This window comes from Bufo bufo, chromosome 2 (assembly GCF_905171765.1).
Source record: "Bufo bufo chromosome 2, aBufBuf1.1, whole genome shotgun sequence".
Lineage (NCBI taxonomy): Eukaryota > Metazoa > Chordata > Amphibia > Anura > Bufonidae > Bufo > Bufo bufo.
The window spans coordinates 288,669,857-288,690,059 of NC_053390.1; the positions used below are offsets into that span (position 1 = coordinate 288,669,857).

The following is a 20,203-nucleotide window of genomic DNA, read 5'->3' on the forward strand; positions in this document are numbered from 1 at the left end:
GCCCTGGAAAAAGATACCTAAAAGTGGCCCCATATTGTGGGAGAGTCTAAATTGATAGGAGGCGCAGCAACAAAAGTAGGGGGTCAGCAATACCATAGTGCAAAATACCACATACCACAGTGCCGCACAATATATTGCCCCAAAAGCTTTCCCTCCGAGTTGGCCATCAATAGCGGTCATTTTCTCTCCTCCTATTCCAGTTGTTTCTGATTAAGGATACTTTCACACTAGCGTTTCTATTTTCCGGTATTGAGATCAGGGTCTCAATACCGGAAAATAGAAACGCTTCAGATTTGTCCCCATTCGTTGTCAATGTGGACAAAACATAAGTGGACTGAACGGAATGCTCCAAAATGCATTCCGTTCCGTTCTCATACCGGAGATGCTTTCCGTCCTGGGATGCGGAGCAAGACGGATCCGTCATGACCCACAATGCAAGTCAAGGGGGATGGATGCGTTTAACTCTGACAATAGAAAACGTCTTGGTTATGTTACAGATGATACAACCGGATCCGTTCATAACGGATGCAGACGGTTGTATTATCAGTAACGGAAGCGTTTTTGCTGAACCCTGCCGGATCCGTGTGAAAGTAGCCTTAGATAAGGAGCAAGGGGCTTATGGTGCTAGAGGTTAGATGCGGGACATAGTTGAATTCAGGAGGGCATGTGTGGTCAGTGGCCGGGTACATGAGTACCTGATTCTCACAGAGTTAATTACTACTGAGAGCTCATTATGTACCCAACATACGGCAGAGCTGAGGGCTTGGGCGTCTCCCTGGGCATCGGCCCACTGGGAAATTTCTCTGTAAGGTATATCGCCAATCCTCCCCTGGCTGGGCCCAAAGCTGGAAGTGGCATCACAACTTCCTGATCTCTATACACAGCACTCGTTAAAGCACTGTGTATAGAATGATGAAGAAGACAGGGGCAGTGTAAAACTATCCCTGTCTTCTCTAAGGGAAGCATGGATGTCACTAAGGGCTTATTCACAATCCGATCTGCATTTTTACAGATGAAATGAATAGATCCGCATTCTAATTGTTCCGCAAAAAAATGTGGATGGCACACTGTGTGCTATCTGTATGCCCGTTCCGTAGCCATGCAAAAAAAAAGATAAAAGCATGTCCTATTCTTGTTCATTTGGCAGACAAGGATAAGCATTGTTACAATGGATCTGCAACATAAAACAGATGCAACATAGACGTCATCCGTAATTTTTGTGGCTCTGCGTTTTGCGGACTGCAAAATACATACGGTCATGTGAAAGCACCCTAATAGTGGTCTCCCCGCTCACCAGTTGCACAATTAGCATGCAGAGGTTATCTCTGCACTGACATTTTAAAACATCCGTGCAGAGTTTAATGGGAATCTGTCACCAGTTTAATGGTGTCCTAACTAAGTGCAACATAAACTAGTGACATATCCCCTTAGCAAAAATGCTGGGTCACTTTGTTTAATTGAAACAGTTGATTTTCTAAAATCTTGTGCTAAACAGCTCCAATGCATGATGAACGAGTCCCCCATTCATGAGCTCTTGGCTCTCCCCGTCCACCTGCTGCCGATTCATATAGAAAAAAAACAGGTGGACGCGCAGGGCCGTGATCTCATGAATATGGGGACTCATTGGCATGTGCTGGTGCGGTTACGACCTAGCAGCATAAAATTGTAAAATTAACGACAATTTTATTTTAAGGGTGACTGCCCAGGTGTTTATAGCCAACAGGAAGTCAGGAATGGGTTAATGTCTATTCAGTAAAAAAAATATAAGAATGTACAATAATAAAAACTTGGGGGGGGGGGGGGGGGATATATCATGCATTGGAGTACTTTGCACCACATTTTTCAAATGTTGCATGTTGTTTGTTAAATTTGGCTCATCTTTAAAGTGAAAACTTTTGTCTAGAAAAGCTACTCCAGTCTTTTCAATTGGTATGTTCTATTACAGCTCCACTATACTTAAAGGAAAAACGGAATTATTAGTCACAGATTTTCATATTGATACCCTGGACACCACTCCCTGAAGTGTTCAGCAAGCACTGTAAGATAGACAAGTCTGTTACATCATGGTGTGAATCCCATATTCACCAAAACATATACATTAAACAGTCTTCACAGTAACTCGCTGATCAATCAGTTATGGATCCTCTAAATTAGCCCCATTCAAGGTCCTCTTGGTGATCTCCGTCTGCAGCTGTGGGGGGATGAAGTGATGGGGGCAGTTCACACAGTGGAGGCCAGCCTGGTGGTAAATGGTAGATGGGACGTTCAGATACAGAGGCACTGTGAAGAGAAACGTATATATTGTGAAATCTAGATTCATTACCACAAGATTTAAGGGCTCATGCAATGGGTCCACAAACCCAGAGATGTGGTGCGGAAGCACGGATCGGAACGCCACAGAAGCACTACGGAGTGCTTCCGTGGAGTTTCTGGCCGTGCCTCAGCACCGCAAAAAAGTAGTGAATGAACCTTTGGGAACTACCTAGATTTAGGTGATGATTACTAATAAAATGTGGTCTGATTGTTAGCCAAGTCAGAGTTCTCACCTTAAAGGGGTTATCCAATTTCACATACAGCCCCCCATGTGCAGGGCCCCTCAGAGGGAATATACTCACCCCGCGCCGCTCCTGGTCCCTGCACCGCCGCTGCTGCTGCTCTTCCCTGTACACGGATGAAAACATCCGGTATCGGGGGGGAAGGGGGGAGCAGTCAATGGCAGGCGGGGATGAGCTTCCCTAGGGTCACCCGCGATGCTAGGTAGGCTCGTCTGCCATTGGCTGCTCCTTCCCCCCCCCACCCAAACGTTTTCATCCGTGTACAGGGAGAAGCAGCAGCGGCGGTGCACGGACCAGGCACATGGGGGGGGGAGGCTGTTTGTGAAACTGGATAACCCCTCTAAAATGACCAGAAAATGACCTGTTATTTAAATAATTTTTTTATGTTAAACATATTTTTTTAGATTTTTTTTTTCCTTGTCACTGTCTATATTAAAAAAAAAAATGTATATAATGCTGCAATTTTCACACTGGCCCTAGGCCTAATAATAGGTAATGATCTCCTGTACTGTACATAAAAAATTTTTTGCAGTCATCTAATTATCACAGGCAAAATTACAATGAGAAATAACACCTCAATAGATAAGGCTCCTTTCACACTAGCGGCACGGACCTCCGGCAGGCTGTTCCATCGTGTGAACAGCCTGTCGGATCCGTCCTGCCACTAGTGACTGTGTGCCCCCAGATCCGTCCCCATGTCCGCCCGGCATAAAATGTCGGACATGTTGCAGTTTTATTCCGACAGCCTCTCGCCGTGCGCTGCCGCACCTCCGCCGGTGTGTATTACTCATACAGCTTTCGGCCTGTGAGATCCAGGGGGCTGGATCTCACAGGCTCGTCACCGGAAGGCAGCGCAGATGCCTAAGGAAGGCATCGCGCTGCCTTCCATGCCATCGGGTCCCCCCTACAGCTGCATGGGGAACCGATGGCATCTCCGATCACCGCCGCAACCACAGGTAAAAGCCGCAAACCGCAGGTCTGAACTGACCTGTGGTTTGCGGCGATCACCGAAACGGGGGGGGGGGTCCGCTTATTTAGCCAAGGTGCCTGCTCAATGATTTGAGCAGGCACCGGGTTCCGATCACCGCCCGCCGGTGATCGGAACTATACATGACGTACCAGTGGTACTATACATGTGTCCGGAAGAGGTTAAAAAGAGTTAAAAAAATATTTATATATATATATATATATATATATATATATATATATATATATATATATATATATATATATATATATATATATATACACACATATACATACACACACACACACACACACACTTAAATCACCCCCCTTTCCGTACAATAAAAAAATAAATACCTAAATAAACAGAAAATATAAACATCATGGGTATCACCGCGACCGAAAACGCCTGTACTATTAAAATATTTTTCCAATAAGGTGAATGGCCTAACGGAAAAAAGGGTCAAAATGGCCAATTTGCAATTTTTCAGTTGATTCTTACCCTAAACAATGTAATAGAATGTGATCAAAAAGTCACACACACTCCAACATGGTATCAATAAAAACTACAGATTGTCCACAAAAGATACAGCTCAGTAGATATAAACTATAAAAAAGTTATGGGGGTCAGAATATGGTGAATTAAAATGTATTTTTACACTATTTACACATAAAAAAAACTATACATATGGGGTATTGTTGTAATTGTACTGACCCAGAGAATGGAGAGCATGGGCCAGTTTTGCCACAGACAAAACGCTGCGAGAACAAAATCCGTAAAACAGTGGAGGAATTGCGTTTTGTTTTTCCTAATTCTACCCCATTTGGAATATTTTTACCGCTTCCCACTACACATTGTATGCCATAATTAATAGCGGCATTAGAAAGTACAACTTGTCCCGCAAAAAAATAAGCCCTCATACAGTTATGTCAACGGAAATATTAAAAAAACAAAAAAAAATTATGGCTCAAGGAAGATAGGGAAGAAAAATGAAAATGCGAAAACAAAAAACCTCCTGTAGTCAAAGGGTTAACATACAAACATTATTTAAAGAGGACCTTTCACCGATTATTACACTATGAACTAACTATACAGACATGTAGAGCGGCGCCCGGGGATCTCACTGCACTTACTATTATCCCCGGGCGCCGCTCCGTTCTCCTGCTATGTCCTCTGGTATCTCCAGTCACTAAGTTATGGTAGGCGGAGTCTGCCCTTGTTCTTCTGAAGCGCTGGCTGTGAGCTCTGCACTGCGATTGGCCAGCGCTAGAGCAGAACAAGGGCAGACTCCGCCTACCATAACTTAGTGACTGGAATCTCCGCCTACTATAACTTAGTGAGCGGAGATACCGGAGGGCATAGCAGGAGAACGGAGCGGCGCCCGGGGATAATAGTAAGTGCAGTGAGATCCCCGGGCGCCGCTCTACATGTCTGTATACTTAGTTCATAGTGTAATAATCGGTGAAAGGTCCTCTTTAAACAATAGGTCATTTTCTAATGACACATTCCCTTTAAAGAGGTCTTCCAGTTACTTCAAGTTATCCCATCTCCACAGGATAGGCAATAACTATTAGATTGGTGGGTTTCTTCCCACTGATCATGAGAATGTAGGCCCCCTCAAAATGAATGGACCAGCATTTCAGGCACGCGCACTATGCAGACTGATCTCTGCACTTGGCCATCTCTGGCAGTCCCATACAGATGAATGGAGCAGCAGTGGGCATGCCAGACCTGCTGCTGCATTCATTTTGGAGGACGATGCAGGGTATGAGGCCCTTTTTCTTGTGATCGGTCCAATCCATAGGACCCCCAGCAATTTTAGTTATCTCGTGTCTTCTGGATATGGGATAACTTGAAAAAAACAAAACATAATACCCCTTTAACCCTATTGAGATGCTGAAGTATGGTCTGAAGAGGGCTATGCATGCAAGGCAGCCCACAAATATTCATGAATTACAACACATTTGCAGGAATAAATGGTCCAAAATTCCTCCTTAACACTAAAATAGGCATATAGTTACATCCAGTGGGTTAAAGCGGTTAGAATCGATTAGAAAAAGATGGCGCTTTCTTCCAGAAAGAGTGCCACCCTTGTTCAGGGGTTCTGACTGGCACTACAGCTCAAGTCTATTTGTTTTAATGGGGCTACTGCAAAACCAGCCACAGACCCTATGGTGGTGCTATTTCTGGAGGACAGCGGCCACGTTTCCACAATACCTTTTGTGAAGCTTTTATCATCAAGAATACTGTGAATACGAAGCTTTAATCTGCCATATTCTGCTCCTGCAAGTGCCCAGGACCGAAGTTCGCTATAAAGTGCTCTCTGTATTGAGCCCCTTACATAATGACAAATGGCGCTGTCTCCGCCGTGGCCAGTGATTGGCTGTGGCACTGTCAAACCAGATGTTTACATTGAGGGAGCCCAGTGGAGCATCGCAGGCCTGGAGGGGGAAGGATTGGGGAGCCAGCATCCCATTCTTGGTGTCAAGAATTAGAATTTTCTTAAACCATACTTTAATGGATAAACGTTAAAATCTCACTTATTTAAGAGGAAACTAGAACAGATATTCACACTTGGCTGAAATAATAGCGCTCCTGCAGAAAAAACGATCAGAATAAGTTACACTACTTGCTAACATGCTAGTTTTCACATAGCAGTGTGTAAATCTGTGGCAATCTTCCCCTGTGGCTTCAAAACATGCAGTTTTATGCTCCAAGCATTTATTTTCATTAAAAACCGAAAGCAAGCCTTGTATACAACCACACATTACAAAAGTAACTCAAAGCCTGCGGCTCTTTATTCGGCATGTCACATACCTGCCTTGGTGACTCAATGAATCAATGACACAACTGCACTTTATAGCGCTGCTGTCAAAGTAAATCATAGGGCAAGACAGATATGTGACAACAGCATGGGCATATTTCAATCTGCGTGAACCTTAGACTTGACAAAGGGCCACAGAGCAGTTAATGAGTGCTTTAGAGTCTGGATTTCTGGGGAGAATGGTACCTCCCTGCCATCTCACTGTTAGTGCAGGCACAAGAAGCAGGGGCACACTTATACTTAAAGTGTAACTGCTGTGTTAGTTTATCTTTAATATAGTGTAGGGCCAGGAATGTTAAACATTTTTGTAATATATGTTATTAGGAAATGATATTTCTTTGTACTAAAAAACATGGTGTAAAGAGAGTCTTCTTAGCAAAGCTGTAACTGAGCGTTACTAAGGAGAGTCTGTCTTCAATCTTCTACTTCTACTGAAGACCCCTGTGTGTAGCAGGTCAGATAGGCAGGGTGATGTGCAGTGATACGGAACATATACATAGTCAGTGACAGGGGGCAGGCTGGAAGCCTCTGTGTGTAGACACAGACGTCTTCAGCGCTCAGTAAAAATGAAATTTTGTAAAATCTGTTTGTCTTCTGTTCATTGGGGGACACAGGCTTGACCATGGGACGTTACAGAGCAGTCCCAAGGGTGAGCATAACAAGCAACCCTCCCGTCAATCAGAGAGCCGCCGTTTGCAAAACTCTACGTCCCAGAGAAGCGTCAGCAGACGCAAAAGGTGTGTATTTTATAAAACTTGGAAAAAGTATGCAAAGATGACCAGGTAGCCGCCTTGCATACCTGAAGGGTCGAAGCCCCGAGATACACTGCCCAAGAGGCCCCGACTGCCCTAGCCGAATGAGCAATCTACTGGAAGGGTGGGGCCCACTCCTTAATGCGGTACGCTTACACAATTGCCAAATGAATCCAATCAGGAAATGGAAGACTTCGACGCTGCCAGCCCTCGTCTCTGCCCCTCTGGAATCACGAACAGGGAATCCATCCTCTGGAAAGATGCAGTCTAAGACAGTTAGGCTCGAACGGCTTGTACCAAATCCAGGGTATGAAGCGACTGCTCCAGAGGATGAGACGAGCCCAGACAAAACGAAGGGAGAATAATCTCATTTAAATGGAATGCAGACACCACCTTCGGCAGGAAAGATTGAACAGGGCGAAGGACCACCTTATCCTGATGAAGGATCAGGAAAGGCGACCCACATGAAAGAGCCACGAGTTCAGACACCCTATGGATGGACGTGATTGCCACTAAAAACGCCACCTTGTAGGACAGGAAGCAAAGCTACACCTGCTGCAAGGGCTCAAATGGAGAAGACTGGAGAGCGCTGAGCACTAGATTAAGAGCCCAAGGATCCAACGGAGGCCGAAAAGGGGGAGCCACATGTGCCACCCCTGCAGAAAGGTCAGAACCGCCGAAAGTGAAGCCAAACTCCGCTGAAAAAGAACGGAGAGAGACGACACTTGCCCTTTAAGGGAGCTGAGAGCCAGGCTTAAGTCCATGCCCGACTGCAGGAAAGCCAAGAGTCGCGGCAGAGAGAACTTAACAGAAGGCAGCTAATGCCGCTCGCACTAACTAAAGTAGGACTTCCAAGCCCGGTGGTAGATTCTGGACGACGACGGCTTCCTGGCCCGAATCATGGTCTGGACCACCGCATTCGAAAAACCCCAAGCCTTCAGTACAGCGGCTTCAACACTCATGCCTTTAAATGTAGAGACCCTAAATTTGGGTGGAAGATTAGCCCCTGCAACAGAAGGTCCTCCCGAAGAGTAAGACGCCAGGGTTCGTCGGTGAGAAAGGCACCTAGAGACGCTGGACAGAATGGCTCGCTGAAGCGCTCTGGTATGAAATTGAGCATAGGGAACGGCTTAGAAGGCAGAGACCATGTGACCCAAAGCCCGCATGGAGCGACGAATGGAAACTGGGGCAGGCCACAACAAGGGGAGAATCTGCAGACGGAGAGCGGATGGCTTCTCCAGGGGGCAAGAACACTTTGGCCTGAAGTGTGTAGAGCATTATGCCCAGATAAGTCAACCGCTGCGATGGATAAAGACGAGACTTCTGCCTGTTCAGGATCCATCCGAAGCACTCCAGGGTGTCCAGAACTATGCTCAGGCTGTCCGCCATCACCCGGAATGACGGACCCTTCACCAGGATGTCGTCTAAGAAAGGGATCGCTACGATCTCCCTGGCATGGAGAAGGGCCATGACTGCCGCCACAATCTTTGTAAAGACCCTGGGAGCCGTGGCCAGGCCGAACGGGAGGGCTACAAACTGGAAGTGAAATAGACCCACTGCGAACTGGAGAAATCTCTGATGACGCAGATGGGTACGTGAAGATAAGTATCCTTGATGTCTATCGAGGACATGTACTCCCCCGGTTCCATGGACGCAATGACCGACCTCAGGGGCTCCATCGGGAAGCTGCGAATGCGAAGGAAACGGTTGAGCGCCTTGAGGTCCAGCACGGGACGGACCGTCCACTTTTTTTTGGGAATCACAAAGAGATTGGAGTAAAACCCCTGAAAACAGTCTTGCGCCGGCACCGGACCGATCACCCCCTGCCGCAGCCTGAAAAAAATAAAATAAAAAAAGACCGGGAACGCGCCCATTCCGGTTCTACCGCCGCCAGGAAGCGCGATGCCTCCAAATCCGGAGGAGGATAACTCCGTCCCCTCCTCAATCACAGGCGCATTTCATCGGCCAAATGGCGCCCTGAACGCAGCTGAGATGGGCTGCGATGTCCCCCTTGCTGGCACTGGAAAACGGACGCCCCCAGGAACATATTACAGGGCAACTAGCCCGACACCCTGTATACCCCCCTCCTCCCCCTCCAGCAGCGACCTCCTGGAGGGGCCCAGCCACATGGGGACCAGGTACCTTGGGAAGGGGAGGGTACTGGAAGGGGGGAGCACTTTGGGGCAATTTCCTTTCGCATATTATATATATATATATATATATATATATATATATATATATATATATATATACACACACATATATACACACACACACACACACACACACACACTGCTCAAAAAAATAAAGGGAACACTTAAACAACACAATGTAACTCCAAGTCAATCACACTTCTGTGAAATCAAACTGTCCACTTAGGAAGCAACACTGAGTGACAATCAATTTCACATGCTGTTGTGCAAATGGGATAGACAACAGGTGGAAATTATAGGCAATTAGCAAGACACCCCCAATAAAGGAGTGGTTCTGCAGGTGGTGACCTGACCACTTCTCAGTTTCTATGCTTCCTGGCTGATGTTTTGGTCACTTTTGAATGCTGGCGGTGCTTTCACTCTAGTGGTAGCATGAGACGGAGTCTACAACCCACACAAGTGGCTCAGGTAGTGCAGCTTATCCAGGATGGCACATCAATGCGAGCTGTGGCAAGAAAGTTTGCTGTGTCTGTCAGCGTAGTGTCCAGAGCATGGAGGCGCTACCAGGAGACAGGCCAGTACATCAGGAGACGTGGAGGAGGTCGTAGGAGGGCAACAACCCAGCAGCAGGACCGCTACCTCCGCCTTTGTGCAAGGAGGAACAGGAGGAGCACTGCCAGAGCCCTGCAAAATGATCTTCAGCAGGCCACAAATGTGCATGTGTCTGCTCAAACGGTCAGAAACAGACTCCATGAGGGTGATATGAGGGCCCGACGTCCACAGGTGGGGGTTGTGCTTACAGCCAAACACCGTGCAGGACGTTTGGCATTTGCCAGAAAACACCAAGATTGGCAAATTCGCCACTGGCGCCATATGCTCTTCACAGATGAAAGCAGGTTCACACTGAGCACATGTGACAGACGTGACAGAGTCTGGAGACGCCGTGGAGAACGTTCTGCTGCCTGCAACATCCTCCAGCATGACCGGTTTGGCATTAGGTCAGTAATGGTGTGGGGTGGCATTTCTTTGGAGGGCCGCACAGCCCCTCCATGTGCTCGCTAGAGGTAGCCGGACTGCCATTAGGTACCGAGATGAGATCCTCAGACCCCTTGTGAGACCATATGCTGGTGCGGTTGGCCCTGGGTTCCTCCTAATGCAAGACAATGCTAGTCTGCACAGTTTGACACTATCCAATCAGAGACAGACATGTCAGGAGAGGGGACAGACCCTCTTTAAGAGGAAACTCTAGAGCTTGCAGATCAATAAATGTAAAGCCAGATTACAAACTGATCATTTCAATTGTTTGAGTATTTCTGCTGAATTTAGATTGCTTGAGAGGAGTCCATCAGCGATGACTAAGGAAAAAGTGAGCCTATCGTGTTCTATTTCTGTATCTTCAGCAGTACCACGCCACTGAAACCGCAACCAACTGCTCTTCAATTGTGATTCATTTAACAAGCAGAACTCCTGGAGTCATAAATTGACATTCTTAAGGCGTGTTGACTGGAAACCTCAGAAATAAAATCTTGAGCAAAACCATTATACAATGCGCTGCTACTAAAGGCAAGGCAGGGGGAATCGATAAATGAATTAGAGAGACCATAATGATCAACCAAGTAGAATCCAGTTGACTACAATGCACCAGAAATAGAACCACAGCAATGTAAATAACAGATTTTTATATTGTATTATTGGATGGCATCTGACACATTGTTGGGTGCTGTATTACAGAGTGCATCATGTGCCTTATTTGGGATGCTTTGTATGCTACTCAATGGACTAGCCTGCTAAACAATCATCTGCTCCATGTCCAAGCCTCCACCACGGAGAGCTGGTCTGAACCGTGGTCACAGAGATGCACCTATGAATACTTTATGTAAGGCGATGATGCAAGGGCATGCATAGAAATCATTGGGCTTCATAGCAAGAATCAATAGCCCCTCCCCTTGCTCCATGAACTGTGCTTGCTGCTGCAGGTTATATAGTGTGCCATTAGGGCTGGGCTTATTACAAAACAGCCCTGGCACACAAACCCACACCAGCAATATATGATATTGCATTAAAAAAAGGTGTGCAATAAACACTGCAAAGGTGAATTTTGCTTTACTTGGTCATGTCCCTATGTAAATCAATACAAAAAGGAAATTAAAGTGGAACACAAAAATGCCTAATCACATAGTCAGGGACATACGTTACCCTGCCCAACACATACCATGACAAAAAATACCTCCTCAGCAGCGTCTTTTACCAGTTTGCATCCCGAAATACCTCCCCAACTACAGCACCTAAAAAATACCATCATGTGTTATCCATATAGAGGTGTTATCTGCCTGCTGAACAAGAAGTGTCAGTCTACTATGAGGTTTAGTGGACAAATTGAAACCTGCAAGATTTCAGGATTTTTTTATTTTAAATATATAGCAATTTAAAAAATACCACCAAAATAAAAATATGTTTCACAATTAGTTGTAGACTCTAAGAACCTCTTATGAGATGTTCAGCTTGGGCACAGTTGATTATAGTAAGGTTCTGGCTCTCTGACTCAGTACCGGCTTTGGAAAATTGGTATAATTCGGTGAAAAAAAATGTTGGAGTATAAAACTATTTTTTTGTTTACTAATAATCAAATCAATATATTTTCTAAGATATGGGAATGTTGGTTTTTAAAATAATAGAGATTTTTCCCTGCATGTCTGAACCTAAGAGGTCTGGGGCTATTATGATATTTATTCTATGTTGTGTATCAGCCGTATGAGATATACATTACCTATATTTGAAAAAATAAAAATAAATAAAAATTAGATTTAAACAACAAGTCATTTTCTGCTGACATACTCGCTGTGTACTGTAGTAGTAGTAGTAGAATTCAGAAAGGCGATATGAAAGCATGGAGAATGCTCCCTCTGCTGGACTTACCTGTCACTGCGAGTGCTTTCTTTCTTAGCCCTCTCTTCCAACCAAGGCTCTACATTACAAGGAGGAATTTGTTTACTTTTTTCTTCTCGCAGTCTTCTCTCTGCTATATGCAGGGAATAAACAACACATCATCATAAAACTCATAGTCTATTTTATATTATGCATTGAAGATGCAAAGATGACATTGGCCGTCTTTCAGATGGGAGAACATGTACATTGTGCAAAGTATGACTCACAGAATGTCTACATTTCTGAATAGGTCACCAGCACCATCCTACGTGCAGTGTATACCGAGAGCAATAAATAAATATATTACCAATGTGCCACCTTTGATACTTGCCTGCAAAAATCTTTATATGCCGTTCCACTTCTCTTAAACGAGTTTAATTATCACCCGAAGCACAGCATGTCAGAAAAAAAAAAAATCTCTGCTCCCCTTACATACTAATTAAAAAAACTGGAGGCTAATAAATCATGAATACCGTAGCCTTCTTTCTTTCTAATTTATACTCTAGCACATTAGTAGATTGTGCATATTTACAAATGCTGCTAATGACTTTAATATAACGAGGGAGATTGTTTAAAAAGAGAAGACAAAGGTCAACTACATTCAAAAGCAGTAACAAAAGCTAAAATGGGACATATGTAAAAAGTGGCGCAAACGAACAGAACTATGTAATGTAAAGGCCATTCAAAGCCCCTTCCAGCATCATCATACTGTCAATAAGCAGGTTGGGATCAGAAGACAACCGTTCAATATGGCGCTGCTTATCTTGGAGGAACAAAAAGGAACTTACTGATATTCCAATCTCCAACGCTGATGGCATATCACTAGGCTATGCCGTCAATGTCACATAGGTGTGGTTCCCACCTCTATGACCCACTCCTATTTCCAGAAAGGGGTCCTGAAGTGAAGCAAGAGCAGCTGCACATGCGTGGCCACCCTCTGCTCACCGCTATGGGAGCACTGGCTTGGCTATTTCCAGCTGTCCCATAGCGGTAAAGGGAGAGGTGAGGCAGTGTGCTCTCCCCCTATGTTATGGGACTTCCGATAATAGCCGAGTGCAGTGCTTCTGTGATCGGAGAGTAGGCTGCGCATCCGTGGTGTGCTCTCCTTCACTTCGGGGGCCTGTTCTGGGGATAGGAGTGGGTCCCAGAGGTGGGAATCACACCTATGTGACATTGAAGGCATATCCTAGTGATATGCCATCAGCGTCTGAGATTGGAATACCAGTAAGTTCCTTTTTGTTCCTCCCAAGATAAGCAGAGCCATATTGACCGGTTGTCTTCTGATCCCAACCTGCTTTTTGACAGCATGATGCTGGACGAGGCTTTGAATGTATGAGTTGAGAATAGCCCTTTAAGCTGAAGTATAAATGTTTCATATCTGCATGCACAAAATCTAATATATCAATACCACTGAAAATGGGAATGCTGGAAAGAGAGGTGGGAAGGGGTAAAATATGTGAAAAAAAATCTCAGTTCCTAGAGATAAGACTGCATTTGGATAATGCATCCTTAACCCTGTAAGACCCACTGTTGTAAAATTACAACATTACCTTTAGCTCTTCTGAAAAGATACTTGTAAATGTATTTATTTTTTTTAGACCGCATTATATTTGTTTATAGAGTGAGTGCAAAATTTAGAAGTTCTGCTCCCAACTGGGCCCAACATTGCAATATTACAACAAATTCCTAAAAACTAACTTAAAAAAAAAAAAAAAAAATGTTAAAGGGTTTCTGTCACCCCACAAAACTCATTTTTTTTTTTTTTTGGATAGTTAGATTCCTCATAGCGCGATATAGGAGAATATAATAGTCTTACTTACTTTCATGCGGCCGATTCTTTATAAAACGAAGTTTTATAATATGTAAATGAGGGCTCTACCAGCAAGTAGGGCGTCTACTTGCTGGTAGCCGCAGCAGAAAACCGCCCCCTCGCCGTCTTGATTGACAGGGCCAGCCGTGATCTCCTCCTCCGGCCGGCCCTGTCAGTAATTCAAAAATCGTGCGCCTCTGGTCATTCGGCGCAGGCGCTCTGAGATGAGGAGGCTCGTCTCCTCAGCACTCCCTCAGTGCGCCTGCGCCGATGACGTCTTCTCTTTCGATGATGTCATCGGCGCAGGCGCACTGAGGGAGTGCTGAGGAGACGAGCCTCCTCATCTCAGAGCGCCTGCGCCGAATGACCAGAGGCGCGCAATTTTTGAATTACTGACAGGGCCGGCCGGAGGAGGAGATCACGGCTGGCCCTGTCAATCAACACGGCGAGGGGGCGGTTTTCTGCCTCAGAGGCATCCTACAACATCTGAAAGATGAAAAAATAATTACTATATTTTTTTCTATATTTGGGTTTCACAGGGTTAAAAGAGAATCTGCCACCAGGCTTATGCTGCCTTATCTAATGGCAGCATAAAATACTGATAGAGACCCACCAGGCACCAGCATGTAGGTAAACAATGAAGATTACACAATGCACACCAGAGCGCCCGTGGCCTTTTCAAACAGCTGGGGGTTCTGGGAGCTGGATAGGTCATGAATATCTGACACCACACATCCCTTTAAGGCCATGTGGGCCAAGAGTTCTTATATTCATGAGCAGAGGGCTACACCCTAATGCATGACTGACAGCTTTCTCCCCATTACCGTGCATAGGAAGAATGCAGTCAATGAGCAGCAGGTGGACAGGAGAAGCCTGCAGCTCATGAATATCAAGCATCACTGAGAGCACGAGCGCTGCACCTGATAAACCACACCATATTGATCAGTGAATAACACACCACTTTAATCAGGGTTTATGTCACTATTTTATGTTACAGATTCCTTATAACGGAAATGTGCATTTTTGCAACATTTTATTATTGTTCCAATCCAGACCTATAGGTTACTATGGTTACAGACTACAAACAAACAATGTGTGTAGTCAGATACTAAAGTAATGTGTTCCACCACTCTATCCATCACCTCTTCTATTGTCTAAAGTAACAAGATGGACTACAGGAAGTGAAGTAAAACATGACTACAGGATCAGTTGGGGGGGGGGGGGGGTGTTGTCACAGACAGATACTAAGGTCTATAGTGAAATATAAAACACTCTACACAAGTGTGGTCAGTGGCAATTTTTCAACATGCTTTGGGTATGGTGTTATTTTTTCACATGGTTTTCCCACAGGCTTCTCTATCCAACAGGTGGCACTAGTGAGAAAGTTCTCTCTCTTCTTTCCTCTTTGCATATTTTCTCATGGAGCATTGGTACTACATCTCCGTACAGAGCTGGCCTCCTTAAGTAGAGTCAGTACCTCCCCAGGCCAGAATCCTACTCTGATGAGGGGCAACTAGCCCGAAACAGCTGTCTGTGGGCAATGCTGGATGTTGTAATGTTATACAAAACTATACCATAAGAACAGAAGGTTGCTGTAGAGCAGGGTTTCTCAACTCCGGTCCTTGGGACCCACCTACCAGTCAGGATTTGAGAATATCCCACAGAATGAATACCTGTGGCCAGTCCTAATGTATGGGAACTAATTATATCACCTGCTCAATACTAAGGGTATCCTGAAAACATGACTGGTAGGTGGTCCCCGAGGACTGGAGTTGAGAAACCCTGGGTGAAGGAAGATTTTTTTTTTAAAGCAGATCCCCTCATTTTGAGTGCACTGCAGCCATTTTTAATACAGTAGTCCCTCAAGATACAATTGCCTCGGGATACATTTTTGTCAACCTACAATGAATCTGATCCAGCCAATCGGTTGTCTAGTAGCTCCTCCTTACAGGTACTAAATGTTCTGCACTGCCCTCTGTCTGTACCAGGATGAACTGCTTCTTTGGATACCTGGTGAGGAGGGCTCCATGATATTTTTCTGGTACACTGTACACTACACAAAATCCTGAAGAAGCTTCTATCCTTATCATATAAAGTGATTTACAGCTTCCAGCAACCATTTCAGACTGTTATATGTAAGGACTTTCTTTATATGTCTTAATTATCTGATTCTTTTTCTTAAATCTTCATTTTCTTTTATCTTAAGGACATTTTGGGGCTTTGGAACCAATTACTAGTTTTCCATAGAGATGTGGACTCAAACTACAATGGCCGTCCTGGAACCAATCAATATTGTAACTTGAGAGATAACTGTAAATAAAAATCAGGTGAAGTTGTGGCTGGACAACAGAGATAAGAAGTACCCAAAATCAATAACAAAGGGGGCTTAAAAGAAAAGAATCCAAGAGACATCAGAGACATTTCAAGAAACAAAATAAAAACAGAAAGAAAAAGAAAAGGAGAAAAGACTAAAGACTGTATTACACCTGCCAATTTTGTCGGCAGATGATCGCTAGCGAATGTTTGTAGTAACGCTCATTAGCAATCATCTGGCAGTCTAATACTGCCGCCAACTGCCCAATGAACGAGCAGATGCTCATTCATCGGGCAATCCAGATCTTGACAGGTTAAAAAAATCATCGTTTGCAGGCTGCAGATCATGGTATCTAATCACAATCTGCTGCCGGCAAACTATGATTTATTATAGGGAAGAGCGATAGTATATGGAGGAGCGATCGTTTTACTGAGATCTCTGCATGTAATAGCAGTGGTCTCCTCCGCTAGCGAGCAGACAATTGCTGGGAAGGAACATTTCCATCCACACAATCGCCTGTTAAATCGGGCTGTCTAATACTGTCTAAGAAGTCTGAACTATCCTTTCAAAAATAAATTTGATAAAAAATGGAAAATATCTTTAGGAGAAATTGGTAAATACCATAGTGACCCATACCTGAAGAAGGTAGGACCCAATACAGAGGACCATGGACATTTAAAGAGGATCTCTGTCATGTAGTCAAAGAAGTGCAGTTGTCTGCATACCTGCTGTATTTTTCGCTGTATAAGACGCACCTGATGATAAGCCACACCCCAGGTTTTAGAGGAGGAAAAGATTTTTTTTTATCAGACCTCTGACCCCTATATCAGATGCTCAGATTAGATCCCCATATCAGGACATCAGATCAGACCTCCATGCCAGACCCAAATACAAGACCTCAGATCAGACGTTAAAAATTAATAAATTCACTTACCTCTCCTGCTCCACCACTACTCTCCGGGTCTGGCAGTTTCTGCTGCAGTCTCGCTCTCTGATCTATTCTGGGCCTGCGCTGCACTGTCACCTGACTGCCTGTAGCTTCAGGTTATAGTGTGCGTACTACGTCCTGACGCTGTACGGGGTCAGGACAGTGCAGTGTGACTCTAGAGAGAAAGACCAGGGAGGGCGAGTACAGGCAGCATTCGCAGTGCCTCACACCAAGCTCCCTGCACATACTGAATACTAGTGAGCACTTCCATAATGGGAGTGCTCACTAGTATTCACTTTATAAAATGCAATGAAATTTTTTCCCTTATAAAGCAAAAAATACGGTAAATAGCTGCCGATACACTGACCGTAAAGAGAACGGCCACTCGGGTTCATTGTACAAAGGGAAGTCAACCTAAGGCTGTATTTACACGTCAAAGCAACTTTGTAGAGCATCAGAGCTTACCATGGCCGCTATGCAGCTGCAACATGTTAAACCAATCTAATAGATCTAGTGCAATCCCTGCTGATTGGCTAATACAATGTGATCTTACGAGATATCCCCTCTCATGAGTTCACACTCTTCTCATAGCATTTCATGCTGGCACGGTCTGGGAGCAAAGAGTTGTAGTGCCAGACTGTAACAGGGTCATAGGGGAGTTAGGGGAAGCAGTATGTGATGTGGGGGTTTCTAGATGTGGGTACAACAAATGCAAATAGTGTGGTATTATTTCATGCAGGAGCAAATAATTCAAATGTGTAGTAACAAAACAAAAATTTGAGATGAAGCAATTTTTGAATTGTGCTAGTGAATTCGTAGTGTATGTCATGAGAAAACAACATTGCTTACCGGTAATTGTTTTTCTCGATACCCATGACGGCACCCCATGCGACCAGGGACCTCCCATCCGGGACAGGAAACCTGAGAAGATAAAAGGTTCACACCCCCACCAAGCACCAGTGATAGTAATAAACAGTACTCCGGAGGTGAATACACGTAAGAAAAAAAGAGAGAGAGAGATCCAATACGGTACATTATATCTCTTCAATACTTAAGAGAGAACTCTCAGAAACCAATAAGGAAGTAGCGGGCTACCACGCATATAACCTAATAAAGGACAACTAAAGGCTTTTTATTTTTTTATTTTTTTAAATATACTTCTATTATAGGGAAGGGAAAATTTCGGGGGTGCCGTCATGGGTATCGAGAAAAACAATTACCGGTAAGCAATGTTGTTTTCCCCTCACCCATGACGGCACCCCATGCGAGATAGACTATTAATGAGAAATTAGGGGGGGGACAACCGCCTGAAGCACCTTCCTACCAAAGGCGGAATCCGCGTGAAGTTGGAGCCTGTAATGTTTTAAAAAGGTATGTTGAGAGCTCCAAGTTGCTGCTCTACAAATTTGGGCCAGGGAGGCATCAGCCTTCTCGGCCCAGGACGTAGCTACCGCTCGAGTGGAGTGGGCTCCAAACCCTGAAGGGGGCGAGAGACCCTGCGCTAAATAGGCTTCGGAAATGGCCCTTTTAACCCATCTAGCAATCACCGCCGTGGACACTTTCCGCCCCTTATTTCTACCCCAAAACTGAATAAGGAGGTTTTCATCCAACCTCCAGGCCGAGGTAGACTCTAAATAAGCAAGTAGACATCTTTTGACGTCAAGGCAATGATACTCCCTTTCTAAACTATTAGAGGGATTAGGGCAAAAAGATGGAAGGACAACATCCTGACTTCTATGGAAGTCCGAAACCACCTTTGGCTGGAAGGACGGGAGAGGCCTAATGATAACTTTGTCATCCAAGACCTGGGTATAAGGAGGAAAAGCCGAGAAAGCCTGAATCTCTGAGATCCTCCTAGCTGAAGTAATGGCCAGTAAAAAGGACATCTTAAAAGAGAGCATATCTATTGGCAAATCTGACAGGGGCTCAAAAGGTTTCTGTGACAGGGCCGTCAAGACCGTGTTTAGGTCCCAAGGAGGGGACAAGGGTCTTATCGAAGGGCGGATCCTGGAGGCTGCCGACAGAAACCTTTTAACCCAAGGATGCAGGGCCAGCTGGGAATCGAAGAAGTAACTCAAGGCTGCCACATGTACTCTTAGGGTGGAAGCCCTAAGCCCCTTATCCAAGCCAGCTTGTAAAAAATCTAGAACCCTAGAGACATCTGGAGGAGAAAAGGGGTCAGGATTGATCCCTAAAAAGGAGGAAAAGACTTCCCAGATCTTATTATATTTTCTGGCCGTGGTGTCTTTCCTACTTCCCAAAATGGTGGAAACCACCATTTCTGCCAGCTGAAAGATCTGGTGACAGAGTATTGCCAGAGAAGGTACTCTTGTTCCGCCTTGATGGTTGATGTATGCCACTGTAGTCAAGTTGTCTGAGTATAGAACTATGTTTCTGAAGGATATGTCTGGAGCTATTGCTTTTAAGGCCATCTCTACTGCTTTCAGTTCTTTGAGGTTCGAGGTGGCTTTCCTGGTGTTTAAATCCCACCTCCCTTGCCAACCCTTGTTCTCCGAGTGGGCCCCCAACCCCACGGGCTGGCGTCCGTTGTTATTACAATGGGATCCCGAAAGGCCCATGGTACTCCTGCTGAGAGATTTTCTGTCACAGTCCACCAAAGAAGAGACACTCTCGCCTCTGCGGATAAGTGGAAAAGCCGGTCCAACGACTGCTTGCAGCCGTCCCATTGGCGCAGGATGCATGACTGTAGCTTCCTTGTATGAGCCTGTGCATATAGGACCGCTGGAAAGGTTGCTGTCAGGTGGCCCAGCACTGCCATTGCCCTCCTGAACGAGCAGAGGTAGGATCTGAAAAGATCCAAAACATGCTCTCTGATGGAGAATATCTTGGCGGACGGGAGGAAGGACTTTTCTACTCGGGAGTCTAAAAGGATGCCTAAAAATACACGACTCTGGGATGGAGTTAGGCAAGACTTCTTCCAATTTATTTTCCAGCCCAGGCTCTTTAACAGGGCG

At 45.0% G+C, this 20,203-nt stretch overlaps 1 protein-coding gene across 1 annotated transcript in view; it reads right to left on the reverse strand.

Moving 5' to 3' along the window:
* Window positions 1–502: 502 nt before the first annotated feature.
* ZMAT5 (zinc finger matrin-type 5) overlaps window positions 503–20,203 on the reverse strand; it is a 35,918-nt gene continuing 16,217 nt past the window's right edge. The window contains exons 4-5 of the mRNA XM_040416687.1: window positions 12,168–12,270; window positions 503–2,280 (exon numbers count right to left, since the gene is read on the reverse strand). Of these exons, the coding sequence (XP_040272621.1) occupies window positions 2,151–2,280; window positions 12,168–12,270 (233 nt within the window). The 3' untranslated portion in view covers window positions 503–2,150. The remainder of the gene's footprint in view (window positions 2,281–12,167; window positions 12,271–20,203) is intronic.